This window comes from Pundamilia nyererei, unplaced genomic scaffold (genome assembly GCF_000239375.1).
Source record: "Pundamilia nyererei isolate P.nyererei 1_Seehausen unplaced genomic scaffold, PunNye1.0 scaffold00008, whole genome shotgun sequence".
Lineage (NCBI taxonomy): Eukaryota > Metazoa > Chordata > Actinopteri > Cichliformes > Cichlidae > Pundamilia > Pundamilia nyererei.
The window spans coordinates 2,429,320-2,451,935 of record NW_005187409.1 but is presented as its reverse complement, the minus strand read 5'-3'; the positions used below and the strand labels follow the sequence as shown (position 1 = coordinate 2,451,935).

Here is a 22,616-nt window from a genome sequence, read left to right as displayed (position 1 = left end):
GAAGCAAGACAGAACAGATGTGTGTGAATGAGAAGGAGACAGGGGTTTCAGTCACACTGCAAAGAGTAAGGGTAGTGAAAGTGACAAGTTTAAATACCTGACGTCAACCAGCTAAATCAATGGACCGTGCACGAGCGAGGTGAAGAAGAGACCGCAGGCAGGGTGGAGTGAGTGCAGACAAGAATCTGAACATATCACTTGTAGGTGCTGACGTTAAGAAAAAATCTTTTTTAACCATAGTTAAAAACGATTTTTCCTAATTTTTAGGTAAGAATTTAATCATTAACTGGGCTAAATTGAAACTCAGTCAGGTCCCTGTGAATATTTCAAACATTCACACATGCAGCAGCTCTTCAGATACTTCAGGTTTTATCACTTCCTCAGAGACACATCAACAGAAGTGCCCACTAATGGTCAAAGCGAGGGCGGCAGAATACTAAGGAACAGTCACGAGTCCCTTTGTGGTTTTTCTCAATTGCTTTCACCCATTATCTCAAAACATTTGCAAAGTTCTCGTTCAGAATTATCAGCGCTTATTTGATGATTCACAAAAATACACAGAAAACCTGCAAGTTAAGGTGGTAATTCTATCAAATTTCTTTTAAGTCACTGAATAAGTCATTGCTGCTAAAAGGGATGAATCCCTCCGACATTGGGTAAACTAGTCATTTTGCCAGAATGGATGGAGAAATGTGTTGCTTCAGCTGTTGTTCCTTGAAAGCTGTGTCCTTGTTGTCTCTGAAATTGAATATTTACTGTTTCAAATTGTTTGAGTAGAACTGATGGCCTTTGTGTGTCAAATTGAATACTTTTCAGATGCTGACATCAGGAGCAGGTAGTTTTAATTCTTAGTCTGTGAAGAAAAAAACTATGTAGGCTATAAACTAAAAAGATTTACATTTCCAGAAATGGCTATGCAGTACAGGACAATGTAGTTAATTTAGCAGAGTAAGAAAGGCTCTTCTCACCTTAAGCCACATGAAAGCATGGCTTAGGTTTGCAAAGTTGCATCTGAACAAACCACAAGACTTCTGACAGAGACCAGAGTGTTTGGCCATTACCCGCTGTGCCACACTAGAGAAACCCAAACACAGCATACCAGCAAAAACGCCTCATACCAGCTGTCAGGCAAAGTGGTGGAGGGTTGGTGAGTCCACCATGAACTCCCCTGGATACCAAAGTATTTTAGAGTCAAATGTGAAGGCGTCAGTCTGATAGCTAAAGCATGGCTGAAACCGGGTCATGCAACAGGACTGTGATCCAAGAACAGCAGCAAATCTACAAACGAACGTCTGAAAAAGAAAAGAATCAAGGTGTTACAATGGCTTATTCAAAGTCCAGACCTGAACCTGCATGAAATGCTGTGGCAGGACCATATGAGAGCTGAAGCAAATGCCTGAATCTCTTTACTGCTTGTGCCAGTGTTCATGTTTACTTATTTCTTCTAGGATCCTTTAAGAGAAGAAAGAGGAAATCCATAATTGTGACGGTGATGCTGCTCATTGTGTCTGTGCTCATCCTCATCTTCGGCCTGGCAGCGACTACCAGGACACAGAACATCACGGTGGGCGGCTACTACTCAGGAGTCATCGTGAGTACACATTCGCACCGGCGCCTACCATCGACAGACGCGGCCCAGCAGGCCTGTTCTCTCTTAGGCTGCATGATAAGTGAAGTCGCTGTGCTTCCAGCACACTCGCCACTGCTCACTAGCCCTGATAAACCTCATCACCGAAGGTCTTTGAGCTGTAAATATTACCCACATTTATTATTTAGCATCACTGTCATTATCCACTGAATGAGGTAATATGTTTCAATCTCTAAATCTGCTCGTCACGGTACTTGGCTTTTAGCATTCTCGCTTACGTAAATGGTTACTGTAGAGCAGGTTACGCCACGTTAGTCCGATTGATAAATTAATAAAACATATTGGAATTTACTTACAAAGCGAGCATCATAAGATAAAGAGAAATCACAACAACTGTACGATTATGATAAGTATTATTAATACTTGATATATCAGACTTGTGCTGAGCTTGCGCTGTGCAATCAAGATTCTGAAATCAAAGCTAGATAAATGCCCTAACAGCTGTTTTCTCTCCTTTCAGCTGGGCTTTGGCTCTTTTCTGGGAATTATCGGCGCTCATTTGATAGAGAACAAGAGGCAGATGGTAAGAGGATTTATATTACCTCTGTGCACTGAGATCTCTTTCAGTGCTTCGTGTCACCTCATCTCAACATCACTGATATTAAACTGAATATTAGTCCCAGTTACCCTGCAGCAGACAAAGCAGTTTGATTATGGGAGCTGCAGTCCCACTCAGCTTCATGTGTTGAGTATCGGACAAACTATCCTGAATTTCGGGGTCGGGGTTACGCAGCCTGAAATAGAAATAGGGTGTAAGTGGAGGAAGACAGATGTCCGTGCAGGAATGTGGGGAAGGAAACTTCAGATGAGCGGAGCAGGTGGGAGGAGCCGGGCAGGCTCTGTCAGAGAATGTGTTTGTGTCGTGACACTTTTTCCCATCATGCAACAGCATTTAGATGCCTGGAGTTCCAGTCAGCAGGCGTGTGTGTTGAATGAGCCCTGGCACATTACACCACACTCTTGTTTACCACCATAAAATCTCATTAACCAGAACATGTGCTGACATTAATTATAGCGTGACTAGTTAGTGACGTTGTAACTGCACTGGTATTAGTTGTCTACATTCATGCACTGCTTTTATTCTGTTTATTTTATCTATCATGGTGGGTGCACGAGGAGCTGCTTGTGGTCCAAGCTTCCTCTCGGTTCGTAGAGCGAGGTTGCTGAGTTCAGCTACAGTATGTTGCCAAAAGCATTTGCGTGTCTGGCTTCACGCGCATGAACTTGAGTGACATCCCGTTCTTGATCCATAGAGTTAATATGATGTCACCCTTTGCAGCTTTAACAGCTTCAACTCTTCTGGGAAGACTTTCCACAAGGTTTAGGAGCATTTATGGGAATTTTTTTACCATTTGTCCAGAAGTACATTTGTGAGGTCAGACACTGTGTAGGCTAGTCAAGTTCTTCAACACCAAATTTGTTCTCTTTGTGCACTGGTGCGCAGTCCTTTCACTGCAACTTAAGCTACGTTCACACTGCAGGTCTTAATGCTCAATTCAGATTTTTTGATCAAATCCAATTTTTTGTCTGCTTGTTCACACTCCAAATAAAATGTGACAGCAAACGCGCTCTAGTGTGAACCTCAAAGCGCCCCGCATGCACAAACGAAGACGTCACACAACGCGCTCTGTTTAGACCCAGACCAAACAGTATTGTTTGACTGATGGCCTTAATATAAAGACTTATTTCGGACTTTACATTTCCCAATTTTGCTTTAAGTTATAAAGTTATTTTGTTATTTACATGAGGCCTAATAATGATCCTTATTGCTGTTTTAGAGGAGCGGTGCTTCAAAGGATAGCTGCAGATTTCTGTCAGAATCTGCAGATTATACAGAACAAATAAAATGTTCACGTTTCTCCAACGTTGTCTTCCCAACAGTTTCACTGACATCTACACTGGATGCCCAGGAAGCGTTCACGATGTCTTCCACGGCGCTGATAATTAGCGTCTGTCTTGTGTTAGTGACGTAAAAGACAGATTAAATGCGACATGACCATCAAACAGCAGTCGCTTTCTGAAACATCAGATATGTATCAGATTCAGTACCACATATGAAAATGACCCAGATCGGATTTGAAAATATTGGATTTGTGCCGTTCACACTGTCATACCATGATCGGATATGCATATATGCATATATGCATATATGCATCGGATATGCATCGGGTCGCATAGGGTCAAAAATGTCTGATTTGATGTGCTTTCGCCTGCAGTGTGAACGTATCCTAAGGGGCTGAGCCCAGTTCCTGAAAAACAACCCCACTACATATTCCCCCCCCCCACCAAACTTACACTTGGCACAGTGCAGTCAGACAAGCAGTCCTGGCAAACATCAAACTCAGACTCATCCATCGAGAAATGTGACTCGTCACCCCAGAACACACCTCCAGTGCTCTAGTGCAGCATAGAGTCACCACTGCATCTGATGCTTTGCATTGTGCTTGGTGATGTATGGCTTGGATGCAGCTGCTTCGCCATGAATCCCATTCCATGAAGCTCTCTACTCAATGTTCTTGAGCCAATTCGAAGGCCGCGTGAAGTTTGGAGGTCTGCAGCGACTGACTCTGCAGAAAGTTGGTGACCTCTGCGCGCTATGCCCCCAAGCATCCGCTGACCCCGCTCTGTGATTTCTTGCTGTCTTGCAACTGTAACCACATAATTTCCTCAGGGATTAATAAAGTATTCCGATCCTGATTTTACATGGCCCACTTTGTGCTGAGTCGTTGTTGTTATGAGTTTTTATTGAAGAATCCTTGAATTATTTAACATATTTTATACTTAAAACGGAAAGAAAGAGAGTAACTCATCTGATGTATTTTTTTTAACCACTTAGCGAGCATACTCTATCGCCCATGTTGCAAGAGGAAAGTATATCCTAGACAGCTGCTATGAGAGGGGCTCTAGGCTTAGATTCCCACATTAGTATTACAGAATTTGAAATGTTAAGCAGACTTATAACTACTACTACATAGCCCCAAACAAATTTTGTTTGTAGGGTTACCCTTTTAAAGGGAGTATAGTGTTTGTTCGGGGAGGCCACAAAGTCAAACTCAGCTGCAGTCTTGACATCGCCGGCCCACAACAGCTGGTGCCTAAGCTGATATCTTTTTATGCATTCAATTGGCAAATCCCATATAGAGCACACTATTTAAGCTGCTTTAACCTTCCCACAGTTGCTGTGCACTGCCAGCCACTTTGCAACGCACCTCTACCTCTAGCTCGTTCTTTTATTGTGTGCCTGATTTTAACCAGCACAGTATCTGTTTTCACTGATGCCTGGTCTTGTCTGTGCCTTACGCTTTCCATGTATGCATGTGGGAAGGGCAGAGAGGTCAAATATAAATAACTGCAGATGGAAAAACAGTCGTCGTTTGACCATGGTTGTCCTGACTGAACTGACCTGCTAAAATAATTATAAAAATATCACAGAGTCTGTGGTGACATATCAAAATGGGTCAAATTTCCAGCGACACTTGCAGTATATAGAGCAGCTTCACTGCTTGACTGACACGTTTCATTGGGGCTGTGAAGTGACGTCTGAGTAGAAAAGTAAAGCGCTAATTACTAATACTCACAGTGAGAGATATGTGAAGCATTAAGTGTTCATTGAAAAACCTTCCGATCAGTCGTTGTGATATGACCTGTGAAGAAGCAGACTTCAGTAAGGGCATGTTCCTTATTCGTATACATATAGCTGCAGTGTGAGACCGATATCCAACACCATCGGATGATTCCCGAAAAGAATGCAATGTCCACAAATGCAATAACAAACTTCCTCAAAGTCCAGCACTCAAACTGCAATTTAAAGACATGGGTCAGAATTATTTTTAGATGTCTTTAATTTTCTGTCTTTAACTGAGTTTTGTCAGGTCTAATAAGCCCCAGTGTCATTTCTTCAGCTGTAACTTTGAGGCATCAAATAGCAAAAGAAACCAAAAAAATTACAAAAAGACAAATTTACAAACAACGAAGATGAAAGCTTGAGAAATTTTATTCCACGATGCAGGAAAATAAAAGAGAGCAAGAAGCACCCCAAGAGCTCAAAGTTCAAGTTATATTCACAAGAAGTTTGTAGTGCAGTAAAAGCAAGTGCAAAGCGCAGGTTTTTTTGTTATTTGCCCTAATGAAACATATTTTGATATGCTTGACATAATTTGTATATGTTTTTTTCAGATTCAAAGGAGCTTGCAAAGAAAAGCGTCTGGACTTCTTTAAGTTGCTTGAAGACGTTTCACCTCTCATCCGAGAAGCTTCTTCAGTTCTAAGGTCAAATGGGGTTAAGGCATCTGGGGAGGGAACTCAAAACTGGATTATAGATGGCAGACAGTTGGTGTCGTAAGCCCAGCCTCTGTTCAAAGATGGTCGCTCACAGTGGACATAGATGCTTCTTTCACTCCTCTTTCAAACCATCTGTCCTCTCTGTCCAAAATGTGAACATTGGCATCCTCGAAAGAGTGACCTTTGACCTTTAGATGCACATGAACTGCTGAGTCTTGTCCTGTGGAGGTGGCTCTTCTATGTTGTGCCACACGCTAAGGAATTCGCATGATAAGGTGGGGCCAGGTTTCACAATGAACACACCCGAAACTCTGGCTGATTGGGACCCACACCCAGTTTCACACCTTGGCTCAGGTGATTAGAGGATCATCAGGGGTCCTTTTGTCCCTCTGTGGGGGGAAACTCCCACTAGGTTTATATCTGGGACTCTCCACCATTTGACCTTAGAGCTGAAGAAGCTTCTCGGATGAGAGGTGAAACGTCTTCAAGCAACTTAAAGAAGTCCAGACGCTTTTCTTTCCAAGCTCCTTAGACTACGATGGCCTGGATGACTGAGGACCTTCACAGACTTTTTTTCAGATTGTTTTTACTGACCTTAAAGGACAGTTTGAAAGTGACCATTTATGTGGTTCTTTCTATATGTTGAGAATACACACCTGAGACATAGTTTCCAAGTTACTGAGGCTTCTTGTCAGTTTTCAACCAATACATCATTAAGTTGTCCTTGAAGAATTTGGTGGCTGTAAGCCAAATCTTATTAAATTTTTCTTTATGAGAATTCATTCAAAACTTTTCCAGCTATCATGCTTACAGACAGAATGACACGCACACAAACATTAACTCTTTGGTGGTTTTTAAATGTGATTGTTAAAGCTGACCAATCATCCTTTTTTTTTACTCTCTGACATATATAACAAGACAGTCTCATAGCAGTTTGTGATAACAGCTGACCTACTCGTCCATGTTTCTGCAGACATAAATTGTCCATCCTTCTTACCGTGTTCCTGAACACAATTTTTTTGGCTGCCATGTTGACACTTCCCCTCTGAAGAGTGTGGACAAAAATGCAACATTTCATATTCATTAACAAATCGATGGCTTTTTCCTGTGTATTTCACATTCTGCTATGAGACGAGGCTGTTTATGTACTCTACATATTGGTCAATTCCACAAAGTGATAGATAATGAGGTCACATAAGTGGTGCATGTGAGCTAAACGCTCAGGCTTCAGTTTGCTCTGAACATTTAGTTCCCTTTTTTTTCTACTATTAGATTTTTATGATATAAAAGAAAGAAGGCTTCCCCTTAATATGGTGATCTCAGGGATACAGCTCTGGGTGTGAGCACAGGAGGTCTGCCCACCTTCTGTGTGTGAGGGGCAGCCAATCAGAGAATAGGCAGCATAAAAAAAGAGGGGTGGGGGGGACTTCAGAGTTTCTGCACAAGGTACACAAGAGATTAGTTTGAACTTTGACTCATGAAAAGCTACTTTAGTAATCTCCAAGAACAACCACGTCCACTTTTAAAAGGTCAGAGGAGCTTCAGCCTTTCAATCTGGGCTCAGATCTGATTGTAGAAACTGTACCTCAAGCTGCTCAGTCTGTGGTGTCACTTCACACTCCCTCCCTCCTCTGTGGTGGGGCGGCTCCAGAGGAGTGGGGTGATGTGTAACCGAATACTGGCTGTGTTTCACCGAAGACTGAAAAGAGAAGAGGTCTGTGGATGGGTTTAGGTAAAGGGTTGCACTGCGAGTGCTAGATGTTTCCACTAACTGGATCTGAACTGTACTTCTGCACACTGATATACATGAGTGTACTGCAATTTCAGCTGGTTTAAGGCCACTGGTGAGAAAAGAAAATGAGAATGATGCACGTTTATGTTAAGATTTACCCTTCTATTGAAAACCCAAATATGAAGCTCGGGCCTCTCCATCTTCTTCCACAGTTAGTGGCATCCATTGTCTTCATCAGCTTTGGAGTGGTGGCTGCCTTCTGCTGTGCCATCGTCGATGGAGTATTTGCAGCGAGGCACATTGTAAGTATCACAAAAGCTTATTTAACTTATTCTGTAAATTTAGATCATCCTAATTCCACAACTAATAACGGGCTTCTTATTGGGCGCCAGGCTATATTAGACGCATCCCCTCCTCGACGTCCTGCTCACATCTTTCAGGCTGGGGTAGCTGCCACACCCTTCTTGTGAGACAGAAGGGTGTCTCACAAGATGATTTATTTTGTGGTAGAAGACTGTTATTCTCCATGATGCAAAGCACAGAAAACAACAAGTAACCACTAATGCATTCTTAAAACAATTATGCTGAAGTAAGTTAGGGCAGTGTGAAAAGGGAGATTCCCATTAGCAGGTTTTCGTTCCCCACTAATGGCGTCAGTGAAGTGGAACATTTTCCTTTCAAACAGCATTTGGTACACTAGACTCTGAAGAGGCGCACTGTTGAATCAAGTGAATTTAGGAGCATTAATTGAGGAGCATGGTCGTTAAACGTATCTATTTTTGCTATATTTGGTAGCAGTTTTAAACCACACGTTCATTTTTTGTTCTTTGAGGACACAGAAAGTGAAAGCACAGTCATGATTTTTACAGCTGATTGAATGTCAGTGTTATTTGTGATATTAATGATTTTCATCTGAAGTGCTTGCTCAAAAAGGCTCTTGTTTGCATCAGAGAAGAGTGAGGTCAGTTTTATTCTTATTGATTTGGTAATACATAAAAGCTCCTTTTTATCGTAGCGCATACTGAACGATCCAGAGTATGCTACACAGTGTCATCAAGTGGCTGGTTGGCTGTTTTCTGTATTTGCACGTGCAGTCACAACTTCAAACTTGGCCTGAGAGTTAACGTCGGCTGTCTGACCCGACATTCACTTGAAGGATCATCACTTGTGATTGATGAGAGCTGAGTCTTCAGTTCTCACCTTCTTGCAACTTTCTCCTGTTTTCTAAAAAGAAATTCAAATAAACGCACCTGGATCAGAGTGCTAGTAGTGTTGCACTGGTCCCCAAGGAGACACCTCATATAAAATGTTTGCTGGTATGTGTGTTTTTATTATTAAACTGTAATAATGAGTAGGGACATAGTTGTTAGTAATTAAATATAAAAGTAGTGAGGGTTTACAGATATAATCTCAGCATAATCTTAGTATATATTTAAGTATGCTGAGTGTTTCCTCTGAAACGTCTGTCATTCTTCCAGGGTTGTTTTTGTTTTTTTAAACTTTAAAATAACTTGAACAGTGGAAAAATTATGTAAATAAACCATAAAACTCAATATGGCCTGATCACATTTTGCTGTCCTCGTCAAACTTTCAAAGTAGATTTATTTTTGACCCCAGTATTTTTTCTTTCCCAGTAAAAAACAAAGTCAGACCAAATATACGTTTCCCAGGGTCATAAAATAAACTGACCCAAGCAGTGTTACTTTTGGACGCCTGGTCATGTAGCGATAATTCACCCTGACGATTTTACCTTTGTGCATTTTCTGAAGAAACTGCAGTGTGAACGCTTAAATCTGAGCTGAAATGAAATAATTGATGAATTTTAAGTTAAAAGGTTTGAAGGAGATAAAGAAAAAAAAACTGATTTTTTAACCTGAAAACAAAAGTGCTGAACTGCTAAAAGCTGACGTTCACACAGAAGCAGCCATGTCCAAAAAAGGAGAATTTTTGAAGGAGTTAGATGCCAAAAAACGTACGGAAAAGAAAATAATAAAGAATAGAAGAACAATACTGTGAATGCTTTTCAAGCGTTCCCACTAGAAATGGTCCACATGTTTGATTTAGCAAAGATTTTAGACCAGATGTCCATCTTAATATAGCATTCCATGTGGGATGTAGGTAAGGAGGACATGCAAAGGGTTTGTGTTACAGAGGGGGATGCTAGAGATGAAGGCAAAATGATGCTGTCAGGCAGATTTGGGGTCACTATTCAGAAACAAAAAAAAGACTAAACAAAGGAAAAAGTGCAAGCTTTGGTGACCAGAGAGGAAACGTGGAACAAATGAAGAAGCAGCATGTAGTAGCATGTGAAAAAGAAGTGAGAAAAAGTGAAAAAATCCATATTTGAGTTTTTTAGGGAGAGGGGACACAGAGGGGGGAAAGGAACATAGAGCCCACGAGATGACTGGCAAAATAAGACAGGAAGTAACAAAACATGACAACACCTATACTGAGAGAGACTTAACAGGACCCAGGAAACACAGGGCAGGCTCATAAAAGCTATGAGACAAAAACAAAACACCTAAAGCAAAATACTTATAGAAAATAGACATTAACTGAATCTCAAGGACTAAATTGTAACCAGTAACTTAAAACTCCACCTGAAGAAGAATAAACTCAAAGCTACTGTGGGGATCACTAAAGGAAGCAGCTGAAAGAAGACAAATTTTACAAAATAAAGCTTTAAAACATGTAAGACAGAATTATGTAAAATCTCTCCTGTTAAAATGGTAGCTGGTTATATTAAACTGGCCCAAAGTTTTTTATAAAATGGTCTGTTTATGTGCATGTAATCCCTGTGAGCCTGAAGACGGCTGTAGAAGCTCAGTTTCTGACAGTTTTTTCTACCCTTTGTTGCTGTATGATGTAAAAGAGATGGGATATCCTTAATCCCCGCCCACCTGCTTTTTCAAATCTTTTGCTTACAAGAAGCAGCCAATCAGAACAAAGTTGGTTTAAATGGATGGAAAAGTCTTGTTTCACAGAGTGTATGAATTGAGGCCCCTTAGATAAATTAGCTTTTTTTTGTTTTGTTTGTTGCTTTTCTTTAACTTCCCAACATGGAGCTGGAAATGTCCATAGCAGGTCTAATATAAAACTTTATTATTAATTTTAGTTGGCAAACAAAATAAGACTATTCCAGCATTTTCATATTCATCAGTTCTTTCTTTTATGCCGTTTCTTCTGCAGGACCTCAGGCCTCTGTACGCGGGCCGCTGTGCTTATCACACCAGTGACACGGCGTCTGAGCATGATGTAAGAAAGACATTTAACTCATATTCAATGAGCCATTAAATGCTGTCTGTCAGTGTGATCATTATTTGTATAGGCTTGAATTGTTGGGGGGCTGAATAATCCATGCAGGCTCAACGAGAAGAGACATAAGCTAATTTTTGCACTTCAGGTGCCATGTCATACATCCTGTAACCTGCGAGTGAAGAGCAACACCTGCTACTGCTGCGACCTCTACAACTGCGGGAAGTGAGTATGCCGAGGGGGTCGAGCACCCTCAGAACCTGTGCCTACTCGCTATGCAGTGTTTATATTTTGATGTGCGCTCCTGTGTCATTTTAATTTGCACTGCAGCGGTGATTGTATCAGACCAGGATGTTTCTTTTGTTTTTTAACCTTTGTTTCAGAGAACATCCTCTTATGGGACCTCAGAATAAAGATGTTTTGAAAAAGTTTAAGAAATCATCCATGATTTGGAAGTAGGTCCCTTTTTTCTAGGCTATTAATGCCCAGTATTGATCAACTCGGTCTTGTCTTGTCTTATTTTATTTTTTAAGAAAACATCATAGAAATGTGTTGTAGGTTGTCATTTCCTCTGCATGTTTGTGTGTCACCAACCTCAGTCCGTGTCTCCTCCCAGCTTTCCAGCAGCAACCTCTGAATGTTTAGAACCATAAATCAACCCCAGTTTTGTTTTTCTGTGTCTTGTTGATGTAGGTGCATCTTTAAAAACTACTAAACACTGTCAGTGATTTTTCTGGCTTGACTATAAGCTTTCACCCTCTCTGTTTTACCCCACTGGCCTAGCCGTGTTGAGTTAATGGGAGGCTACCATGAATATACAGATGTGAAAAGCTGCCAGGACGTCATACACCTCTACCACCTCTTGTGGTCGGCTACGATCCTCAACATCGTGGCCCTCTTCCTGGGCATCATTACTGCAGCAGTGCTGGGAGGCTTCAAAGACATGGTGCGTGCACTGAACGAGCATGTCAGATTTATCAGTAGCCGCTTCTCTGTAATCGCAGCTCTCTAACTGTTACATCAATGCACTCTGTTGCTTCATCAGACACCTGCCCCTGCCTCAGAGAGCACATCTGAACCAGAGGCCATCACAGCTCCAGTCCCCTCAGAGATTCCCCCGCCCGTCACGTCTCTCAACCCATATTACAACACCGCCCCCTGCCTGCCACCGTACTCGGCCTACGACCTGCAGGTATGCAGCTGCTTTAAAGGTGCAGTTGAGAAGTGTGTGCTTCTAATTATTTATGGACAACAGTCACGCTCTTTATCAGGAAATTTGTGTTAGTAGGATCTAATGACGATTGTTTCTAGGGTTACCAATTGGATCCATATAAAGTATCTCATGGTCCTCACGCATTTGATGCCAGCATACAATAGCTCAAAGCATATATATATTGTAATAAATGTTTTCCTTTATTCGCAGGGCTCCTATGTGTTCCCTGACTCTTCAGGCCTGTCAGACGATTCCCAGTCTGGAGCCAGCCACCTCTGGCCTACAATGATCCCTCCACGCTACTCCCCTCCTCACAACCTTCCAGATGAGAAGCCCCCACCATACAGCCCGTAAGACAGCTGCGAGAAAAGGAAACACCTGAAACATCATCGGGTGTTTGCACAGTTCCTCTGGACTTTTCTTCATAATCCTTCAGAAGAGTGTTGAAGAAAAAGAGGCGAGGAAGGGGAGGAGCGCCACAGAGCACACTAACTTTGACTTCAGCCCAAGGCGAGGGAGACAGCATTCGTCTCCCCGGGCACCGCTCACACTCTTCTGGCCTGCACTGTGTGTGTTTGTGCACATGCACATCGAGAGAGACAACCTGGTCAAAGCCAGGACTGTTTACACATCTATCTGCCTTATGCAACGTAAACAGACTTCCAGTGTTAGATGTATTCTGTAAAAGGACAAAACGACAGAGCTCATGCTTTACATTCACCTCTCTTTTGCAGAAACTGTAAATGCTTCCTCCATCAAGATGGAGATCCCGTCCTCACTGGGAGGATGAGTGCAGCTACATGTGCAAGGTCGACGTTGAGCTAGGTGAAAGCTTTGGCATATTTCTTAAAATCTGAATCAGCTAGATAATTCCAAACTTAAAAATTGTAGGCCCGGGCGTTTGTTTCTGTAGCAGTTAATAGTGTCCCTGTGCATTATTACAGGCAGAGTTAGCAGAACTGGAGGTATTACATGCTCATAATGTATGTGCAGCAGTATAATATGCAGTTAGGCCTAGCATATACAAACAGACCAAGATTCCTATTTATCAAATCTTCACGTTATGTTTAAGAATATCCTGATCAGTGTGTGCAGAGCAGCATTAATGAAGAAATAAGCTATTGTACCTACAGTAGTTGTTGAGGATAATCAGATACCAGTTACACTCCAAACCTCATTTACTGTGTTTCCACTAACAGCAGCAAAGCAGGTAAGCATCATATATGTGTCTCTCTCTTTGTCAAGTAGCAGTAGTAGCACGTTTGTGTCAGAAGGGTCATTCCATATAAAATCAGTCAAACCTGATCCACCGAATCTGCTGAGGGTTTGTTGTGCAGACAAAGAAAAATAGGTGAAATCCATCTTCAAGAAGCAAAAAAAAGGTCCAGCGTGATCATTTCAGTAGATTAGACAGAATCTAAAATTATCAGACACCTACCAAAGGCTGCAACTTCACAGGTGTTATACAACACTAGATGTCAGTTTTCAAACATAAGGAATCACGGCTAGAGGCTGAGGACTAAATGGAGGGGAAAATGAAACGTTTCATAAGCTATTACCTGTTTGAAATCCTACAAAGTGATATGACCATTTAAAAGTTACCCACAATGCATTTTTGAGGTTTTCTCCAACGAATTCTCAGAAAACATCCAGGATACCAACAACACTTGTTTCTGTTCCTCGCGTGCAATTTGGACTGGAGCTATCACATGATACTGATTAGGTATATTGATTATAAAGAAATTTCACCTGGTTAGCTCCAGTACTTAAGAAGTGAAATAATAAGCCCATCTAAGAATACAAATGTGAGTGTGGCCATCATTAAAGCCTGTGGTCGATAGCAATCAGTTTGCAAGTTTAAGTCTACTTGAATTCATTTACACAAAACCAAACACTCAGCAGTTAATGGTTATAGATAGAAACGTGTGGCATACAGTAACCAATTAATATACACATTAAAATGTTTATAGATTATTGTAATATGCACAATTAAAATGACTGAATTGGCAGATTCATAAAATCTAATTTAATCTTCTAGGACAGACTGCTTGCAGATACAATGACCAATAAGCCTCCATGCCTGTACGCCATTTTCAGCCTCTATTAGCCTTCCCACATAACAAAATCCCCAGCACATGACACATATGCTGACATTCATGTAGATATATTTTTTGTTGTTGAGTTTTTAGTGGCTCAGCACCCGTTAATCCGATTTTTCGTTCACTTAAAAAGCGCCAGTTTTTCGACCTGCCCTCATGTACGTTAATCTGAACATTTTATAGTACGAAGGAAACATTTCCCCTGAAGTTATTGTGCACATTAAACTATCCTCTTCTTAAGGGGTTCAGGTTGGAGCCTCACTCTGGTTTTTCTTTTTCTATGGAATGACCCAGGAGTTTGTGAGGCTCAGTGTGAACAGTCAGTGCTGGATTCGCTGATATGAAACCTCGTCAATGTCCAAGAAAGCAGTCACTGTCAGCTTTGATCACGGCTTTTCCAAATTTAAACTGCACATTCTTCTTCGTCACGTCATTAAAACTTGTTTTATGTAACTCACATAGTGCCGTTTCTTTTTTTATCTACTGGGTGTTGGTTACCTCTCCAGTAGGTCACAGGAGCAAAGGAGGAACTTCTGCCACAGCTTCACCTATTTTGAGGTGCATGGAGTAAGATGTAAAATTTTCAAGAGGTCAAACAACACTGGTAGCACCTCTACTACATATGTGGCTGATTATATTTTTTTCTGCTTCATACTTCTGTAATTTTATATTTTCCTGACGTGATAAAGGAAACCAGCAGTTGTTTTACACACTAATGCTGGAGGTTTGACATCTTTTGCACTATGGTGCTATGTATTCGTGGTTTGCAGGGGATAAAATTACCCTCTGTAATTTTTCATTTTTAGGTCACTGTGAGTTTAGGTCATTGTGAACAACTGCTGAGTGGTTTGCTATTAATTTGGTACACACGTCCCCCATACTGATCAATTGTATTCAGTGCTCTGAACTTAACTTCCTAAAGTGGACGTTCCGCTCGGTTCCACCTTTATAGTTGTTAGACGCAACTAGAGCAGCTGTACATGGTTAACACTTCAAAAGATTTGTCTTACAATGTGTGTGACAAACTGAAAAACTAAGCTCACTCTTAATGCTTCCATCAAAATTAAGAGGGTAAGTAGTAAATAATCAGCAAGTCTGGTGAGGTTTTGGCACCTTGCAGGTTTGGAGCATTCAGATGAGTGTTACCATAACGCCACAATCTCCCCAGGAGTGGACGTCCCAGCAAATTTACCCCAAGGTCAGAGCATGCAATGTTCAGAGAAAGTGCAAAAAACCCCGAAGCTACATCTCAGACAGGCCTCATTTAGCATGCTAAAGGTTAAAAGTCCAGGACAGTGCAAGGACCTTATAACAGCTGTCAAGCCCGATGGTGGAGGAGTGATGACTTGAGCTCATCTTACAGCCACAGGACCTGGGCACCTTGCAGTCATTGAATCAACCATGAATTTCTCTGTACAGCGTGGTATTCTAATGTAAGGCCATCTGTCTGACTGCTAGAGCTTAGCCCAAATTGGGGAATGCAGCTGGACAATGATCCCAAGCACAGCAGCAAATTTGAATGGCTAAAAGTGAATCGAGGCGTTGCAATGGCCCAGTCAAAGTCCAGACCTCAATGCTGTCGTGGAACCTTAAGAGAGTCGTGAATGTGTGCAAACCTCCATGAAGTGAAGAAACAATAAAGAAGAAAAGGGTAAAATTCCTCCACGATGTGAGAGACTGATAAAGTCATACAGAAAGCGAAAACAAGTTATTGCTGTTAGAGATGGTTCTACGGGCTAATGCAACATGGGGTTTACTTTCTCAAGCAAAACCTTCATGGTTTAAAAAAAAAAAAAAAAAAAGACTGTGGTAAATTTAAATGTTCCCCACTGGTTTTGTTGGAATAAAAATGCTAAATCACACCCCAGAAAACATTTTTACAGGTGAACCAAAAGAAAATAAACCTTTATAACAAGATTTAAAGCCAAAGTCCTCACACAGCTGAGCTGCTAACCTTTCAGTACAAAAACAACAAGTAAATACACTCCCTTTTGAGCAAAACTACAGGATTTATCCATAAAACACTGTAGAATACATACTACAAACTAGAAATGTGCAGTAGCACAAACAAGAAATAAACAGGCGCTGTTCTGTTTCTATACTGGCAGTGTGACCAATTTAAACTATGACAAATGTTAACCTGCTGTCAAGAGCCCAAACTGGAGTGTAGCAAGCACAAAAACACACCACACATCACATACTGATGTTAATCTGTTTATTAAAAAGAAACCCTGCACGATGACATGACAAAGTACAGTTTCCCCTGTTAGTACTACTTGTACTAACCAATCACTACCCTCTGACACAGTGGAAAACAGAGCGGAAAAGTTATAACAAAGAGTTTTCTGCCTGAATGCTAAGTGCTACAGCTATTGACTGTAATAAAGCTCAGTTTATTTCCATCCTATCGTCACACGTGTAGGAGAAATCTCCAGCCTTCTATATGTAGCTGGGCAGCTTTTGCAATTTTAAATAAAGGGAAGTGACAAAGTAACAGAAATAAAAATAAAAATAAAAACAATGTATTTAAAGGGGAACTATTAAGCTCATTTCCAGCTCCATGCTACAGTGGCTTTGCATGACTCGCGATACAAAATAATCCTTATTTATATACTCACATATCTTATACTGGGCCTTAGTCTGAAACAAGCTGATTAAGCTCCTCCTATATTAAGATTGGGGAGAGCCCCACTGGTGAGACACAGACCCACTGGACTGTGAACGATGAATGAATGAGATCCTTAGATTACATACCGACCCTGTTTAATACGAGCATCCCCTGCTGTAACCGTATATTTTCAAAAATCTTAACAGGTCCCCTTTAACAGACAGAAAGTTTCTTTTCCAGGCTGCTACAAAAGTTAAATAACTGCATACCCAGGATGACAAAATACAAATATAATGAAATTCATAATCAACATTCTCTCGCACAGAATGAGATTTAAAAAAGAAACGGGAATGATCGGTCCTGAAAATTCATCATTTCATGTGTAATGTAACCAAAACTGGCTGCACATACACACAATAAGGCTTCATACATCACTTAAATAGGTAACCCCATTTCCATTTCATTAAACAGGCCTCCGTTTAATGTCATTTCACGATTAAGGGAATGTAGCCTGTTGAAAAAATAAAACTGAAAAACAAAACAGCCGTTTCATTTGTGCTTCAGCTCATTTAGCTGAAATATTCTGGGCAATAAAGATACAGAGCACAGGTTTGAGCCAAGAAGAGCAATTTCTTTTTTTTTTTTTTTGCCTTTTCATTCATAAAAACTCTTCATTTCTATCATGTTTGAACCACGTCCATTTCCGTGCTCACCTAATGTAAAAGATCATGGCCATTTTAAAAAAGCAGAGGAACATGAGAGGTACGGTCCCATTACATCGTTCACCATATAACTGAGCGCCACCAGCAAACTAGTACCTGTGTTATCACTACAGTATTAGTCCACTCATTTCAACTGACAGACTAATGAGACCGCACTGTACAGCTGAAACTATTGAGAATTGCGCAAAGATATTGTTGATGTGGAACCGAGGAGAAAGAGGGGCACCTAAAAGGCACATATAATAAAAGGAGTGGTGCCAGCTGTGCTTAGTAGTACTCTGCTGGACCCTGTGGAGGCGTGTTCATAGCCGTCTCCGGTTGTGCACGGCTGTTAGGCGCCATGTGAGCGTCGGGCTCAACGAAAATGTCGTCCCAGTTCAACATCCTGCTTTGGGTGGACGAGTGCATTGCTTCGCCGACTGAGGTTATGTGATGCACGCTGCCGTCCTCCGATATTACTGGGACCCCTGGCCCATCTGTAGTCCACGAGTACGACTTCATCTGCACTGTTTTACACGGAAGCAGGCGGTACAAGTTGTTGCCGCCGTCGTCTTTCTCCTTCCTCCCGCAAGGATCCTGATTGTGAACTTGCTTGCAGTGAGCGGAGAGTAACTGGTAGTTTATAAACATTTCATTGCACAACAAGCACTGGTACCTCCTCTCTCCTGTGTGGTGGATTTCATGTTTAGTTCTGTACTCGGCCAGGGCAAACACCTTGTTGCAATAACGACACGGGTACTTCTTTTCCCACGAATGGGTGTTGAAGTGACGGCGCAGACTTGGCAAACACACGTAGGGCCGCTTACAGACAATGCACACGTAGAAAGTCTTTCCATCCATGATGAGCTCGTAGTGGTCCTCGAGCTCCGTTTTGGTCCTCTTCTTGTTTGGTCCTGCCTTGGGTGACACGGGTGTTTTTTCGAAGGGTTTCAATGGTGTCGCCATAAAAGCTCTCTTCCCTTTATTGGCTTTGGAGCCTCCTTCGCCTGGATCTTCTTTCACCGGGACAATGTCATACGTATTTTCTCCAATATTGGCATACACCTTGCAGCCTGACGAAATAGAGTCGATTTCCGTGGCTGTGCTGAGCGTCACTGTCTTTTTACCCGTTATAGCAGATTTGGGAACATTTGTTTGAAGTGTCGAACTTTCCGATAAATCAGAGAGTCTTATTTTGAAGTCCCCCTGCTGAGATGAAGTAGACACTTGCTTCTTGTGGACTCCCATTATGTCGCTGTTTTCAGGGGGCTGAGAGGCACTCGATGGCTCTGGGGTCAAACTGCTTGTTCTGGCTGGTGTTGTGGGAGCACTTCCTGAGTAAACTCTGGCAGGGGAAGACGAGTTGTTGGAGCTGCTGTCCGGGCTCTGTAGAGGGCTGCTGTCTATTAAAATTGGTTTAGGACAGCTGATGCTGGGAGGATTTGAAGCAGATGGTTTCGAGGGAGTGGTAGCTTTGTCTTTGCATTCTGAAACTGCATGATTTGATTCTACATTTTGGCTTGACGGGACATTTTCTGAATCCATTTTCTCCAAATCAATGACTTCACCACAGCCGACCACTTTGTTCTGACTATCTGTTTTTGAGACAAACAGAACGTCGCTGTCCGAGTCCTCCTCGTTATCCGCAGGCTTGTTTACCTGATTGAACTCCTCCGCAGATATTGAGAAGGACTCTGTGATGATCGGCATCATCTCTGTAGACGAGTCACTTTTGCTTTCTGCCTCCTTAGACAAACCAGGAAGGCCCTTAACTTGTGATAATGGTGAACCCAAGTTTGCAATGAACTTTACTCCCAGTATCTGCCCGGCATTGATGAGCTCTTCGAGCATGTCAGAGCGGACTCTGACAATCTTAGAGCTGTAAATATAGTTGAGAATCTGCTCAAAGATCTCAGGCCTGATGAAGTTTAGTTCAATCACTTGCCCAGCCACGGTAAACAGCTGGTGGAAATACGTACTTGAGGCAGACAGGATAGTTTTGTGAGCTCTGAACTTCCTGTCCTGTATAATGATGGTGATATCGCAAAATAATCCGTGGCTCCGCTGCTCATTCATGTTCTTCAGCACAGCTGCTGAGTACTGTGTGTCGGTCGCAGATATCAGCTTCAGACTCGGCATGTCTACAGAGAAAAAGCAAATCATAATCAAACCTGTGAATGCACAACAACGTGAAGCAAGTAACATTTATTCATATCCAAAGCATTTTTCATAGAGTCAACAATCACTAAGTACTAAATAAAAGGAAATGCACAAAAAAGTTTTTATTTAAAGAAATAGAACTACAATTAAAAAATAAAAGTTAAGTGGCATTAAAAAAAATGAAACTAAGATAAACAAAGTACAGGTTCATTTTTAGATTTAAATTGAATATTCACATTTTGAGTAATTTTTAACTTAATAAGCAACTATATTTGGTCGGTTTTTATTTTATTTTCCTGGTTTCTTACCGTTTTCTTCCTAAATTTTGGGATAAATAAAGTTGATCTTATCATATTATTATTTCATGTCTTAATTATAACGTGCCACCATGCAGAGCAATGTGAGTTACACAAGTTATGTCAACAGATAGTAAAAGAGCTGGCTCAAATTCAGTTTTGCCATTTCCTGCATTTCCAGTTCTAACAGGAACATCAAAACAACCCAGAACATTTACATGAGGAGGTTCAGCCTGAATCATGGCTCATGTTTTGGTATAGCTAGAGTCATGGTGGTCTAGGAGCTATAGGGCCCTTTTTTTGGATAGAAACAGTTCACTCATTGGTCAGTCTGTTAACTCAGCATCTGCAGGCGACTGTTTCAACTAATAATAATAAAAAGAATAATAAATTGTTTATTGCTTGATAAACTGAATAATGGAAAAAGGAGAGAAAGTGGTTCAATGGGACACTGTATAATATAAAAGAGTATAGTTGAAAAACTAATGTTTAAGCTAACACTTTACACTGCTACTACAATGTCTTCCAAATATTACAAACTAAATGCATCTTGTTCTTTTTGCTGATTCCATTTGAGGTCACTATGACCCACTCTTACTGTATCCTTGCATCTTCCTGTACTACATTAATGAATCTTCTGTGGTCTTCCTCTTATCCTCCTGCCTGGCAGCTCCACATTCAGCAGTCTTTGTCCAGTATATCCACTAACCTTCCTATGCACAAGTCCCTCTGACATACTAATTTCTAATTATGGCTAAATCTTCCACTCTGCCACCTCCAGCTTGGCCTCCTATATTTTTGTTAGTGGATTTATTTATGCACATAGAAAAATATCTTAATATAGTTCTTGGTATCCAGGGTGGGTTTTTTAGTTCAGCTATTATCGGTTTCAGTGTTACGTTTGTGTCTTTTTTACTCACTGTATTATAGGAGATATACATTTTGGCAGTTTAGATCATGTATTATAATTTCAGTCACAGGCAAGTGAACATCATACCCCTGGGCAAAGACTAAACCTAAAGTGATCATCTGTATGTTTTTAGTTTAGTTTTTGTTAATTATAACCTTGGACAGCATAATTCCGTTTCTGTGCACACAATGTCAGACATGCTAATTACGTTAGCCTGGCAACAAAAACAAAACCGTCCCTTAGCTGGCGCTAGGTAAACGTTAATTTGCGGGACATTTTTAGCCTCTTGTGACACCAAGGCAGATTGAGGAACATATTAAAAAGACATTAAGGGGGTATTAATGCAACACTGAGAGCGCAATTATTATCTCTACTGAAGCTTTTAAGACATCTATTGCTAACAAAGGTAGCACCGTTTCCTCCTTAATGAATCGCGGCCCGCTGTTTAGCATACTATTAGCATGCCTCTAGTAGAATAGAGGCCAAATCGAAATCCTCTCTAACAGCAGCGTTAAATTGATGGGGTTTACCTGCAAACCTTGATGATTTTGTCAGGAGTGAGCAGGGTGGCAGCCGGCGGATATGTTAATGAACGACAAACAATGGCTAACAACAACAGAGAGCCTCACTTTTCATTCTCAGCCACCAGGAGTCGCAGTCGTAAGCGATTATAAGCATTCAAATGCAAACTATATGGCTTTAAAGTACATTTAAAAACATCGTCCTAGCTTCATATAAATACAAATAAAGCTCAGTTCTGAGGTTATTTCAGCTGGAAACTGTTTACTTTTTGCACGCCGGTTAGCAGCGCGATAACTGCCGGTTCACAAGTCTCGCCTTCAAAATAAAAGCTCACAGCGGTCACAGGTGAATAAACGGTCAATTGAATAAGTACCTGCAGAATAGCGTTTGAATTCATCCTCTCTTTTTAGGCTGGAAGCCGGCGGTGAAAGGCCGTTGAACTCTCTCTGAAGTTGATCGTACATCATCTTCCTCTTCTGGCCCTGGTATGGGTTATACTTTTCCGCGTGTTTTGCGTCGTAGTGCCTCTTCATATTGAACTCCTTGAATAAAACCTTCTGCTTGCAGATCAGACATGTAGCAGTGGTTTCCAGTTCCGTGAAAAAGTACTCCTTTGCGCATTTCTCCTCCACGGGCTTGCTCACGGGTTCCGTTTTTCTTTTAACTTGAACTATAGAGAGCGACATCTCGACGTGCCGAGCTGCTCTGTTTCTTTGCTGCTAAAAAGACTCAAATTTAGTGAACCCGCAGTCCAGTTTCCAGAGATGTTGAGTTGAGCAGTAGGAGACACGACCGTGTGTTGGTCGGTTAAACCCCGGTAGTTCCGGTGGCGCGTGAGCGCGTTGCGAAAAACCGGAAGTTGGGTTTTTCAGTTTTTCACAGCCACAAAACTACCCCGCGTCCCACCCCCCGCCCGACCTTGTAAATGCAAAATAAAATAAATCAATATTTTTTTTTGACCTGATATAAAATTAATGATTTTTTGTTTATTCATCCCATGTTTACCTGTGAAAAATAGGCTAACTAAAACAGAATTATTACTGAATTTAAAAAAAATGTACAAAGAAAAATTTTCAAACATTTTGGAAATTTCTATTTTTATTCTTTGGTTAAATGTTTAAATTGTAATGCCTACTCTAAAATGATTAAATCTGCCCCTGACAAATCTCCCCTCATATTAGTGATTAATTA

General features: G+C 41.2%; 2 protein-coding genes across 5 annotated transcripts in view; one reads left to right on the top strand and one right to left on the bottom strand.

The window, feature by feature from the left end:
• tmem255a (transmembrane protein 255A) overlaps positions 1 to 14,679 on the top strand; it is an 18,180-nt gene extending 3,501 nt beyond the window's left edge. The window contains exons 2-10 of one of the 3 annotated variants that reach the window (XM_005722908.1): positions 1,449 to 1,591; positions 2,109 to 2,171; positions 7,874 to 7,963; positions 10,851 to 10,916; positions 11,065 to 11,141; positions 11,300 to 11,371; positions 11,700 to 11,862; positions 11,962 to 12,108; positions 12,340 to 14,679. In XM_005722908.1, the coding sequence (XP_005722965.1) occupies positions 1,449 to 1,591; positions 2,109 to 2,171; positions 7,874 to 7,963; positions 10,851 to 10,916; positions 11,065 to 11,141; positions 11,300 to 11,371; positions 11,700 to 11,862; positions 11,962 to 12,108; positions 12,340 to 12,483 (965 nt within the window). In that variant the 3' untranslated portion in view covers positions 12,484 to 14,679. Of the gene's footprint in view, positions 1 to 1,448; positions 1,592 to 2,108; positions 2,172 to 7,873; positions 7,964 to 10,850; positions 10,917 to 11,064; positions 11,142 to 11,299; positions 11,372 to 11,693; positions 11,863 to 11,961; positions 12,109 to 12,339 lie in introns of all 3 variants that reach the window. The other 2 variants (XM_005722907.1, XM_005722909.1) reach the window with 2 other exon arrangements.
• A 2,064-nt stretch (positions 14,680 to 16,743) lies between these two features.
• zbtb33 (zinc finger and BTB domain containing 33) lies at positions 16,744 to 22,264 on the bottom strand. Of its 2 annotated transcripts, none has more exons than XM_005722905.1 (2): positions 21,799 to 22,264; positions 16,744 to 19,678 (listed from the first exon to the last, which is right to left on the bottom strand). In XM_005722905.1, exons 1-2 carry the CDS (start codon positions 22,109 to 22,111, stop codon positions 17,826 to 17,828), a joined length of 2,166 nt encoding a protein of 721 aa, XP_005722962.1. In that variant the 5' UTR covers positions 22,112 to 22,264; the 3' UTR covers positions 16,744 to 17,825. The 2 variants fall into 2 exon arrangements, with proteins under 2 accessions (XP_005722962.1, XP_005722963.1); XM_005722906.1 differs by lacking the exon at positions 21,799 to 22,264 and adding an exon at positions 21,434 to 21,712.
• Between the last annotated feature and the right edge of the window lie 352 nt (positions 22,265 to 22,616).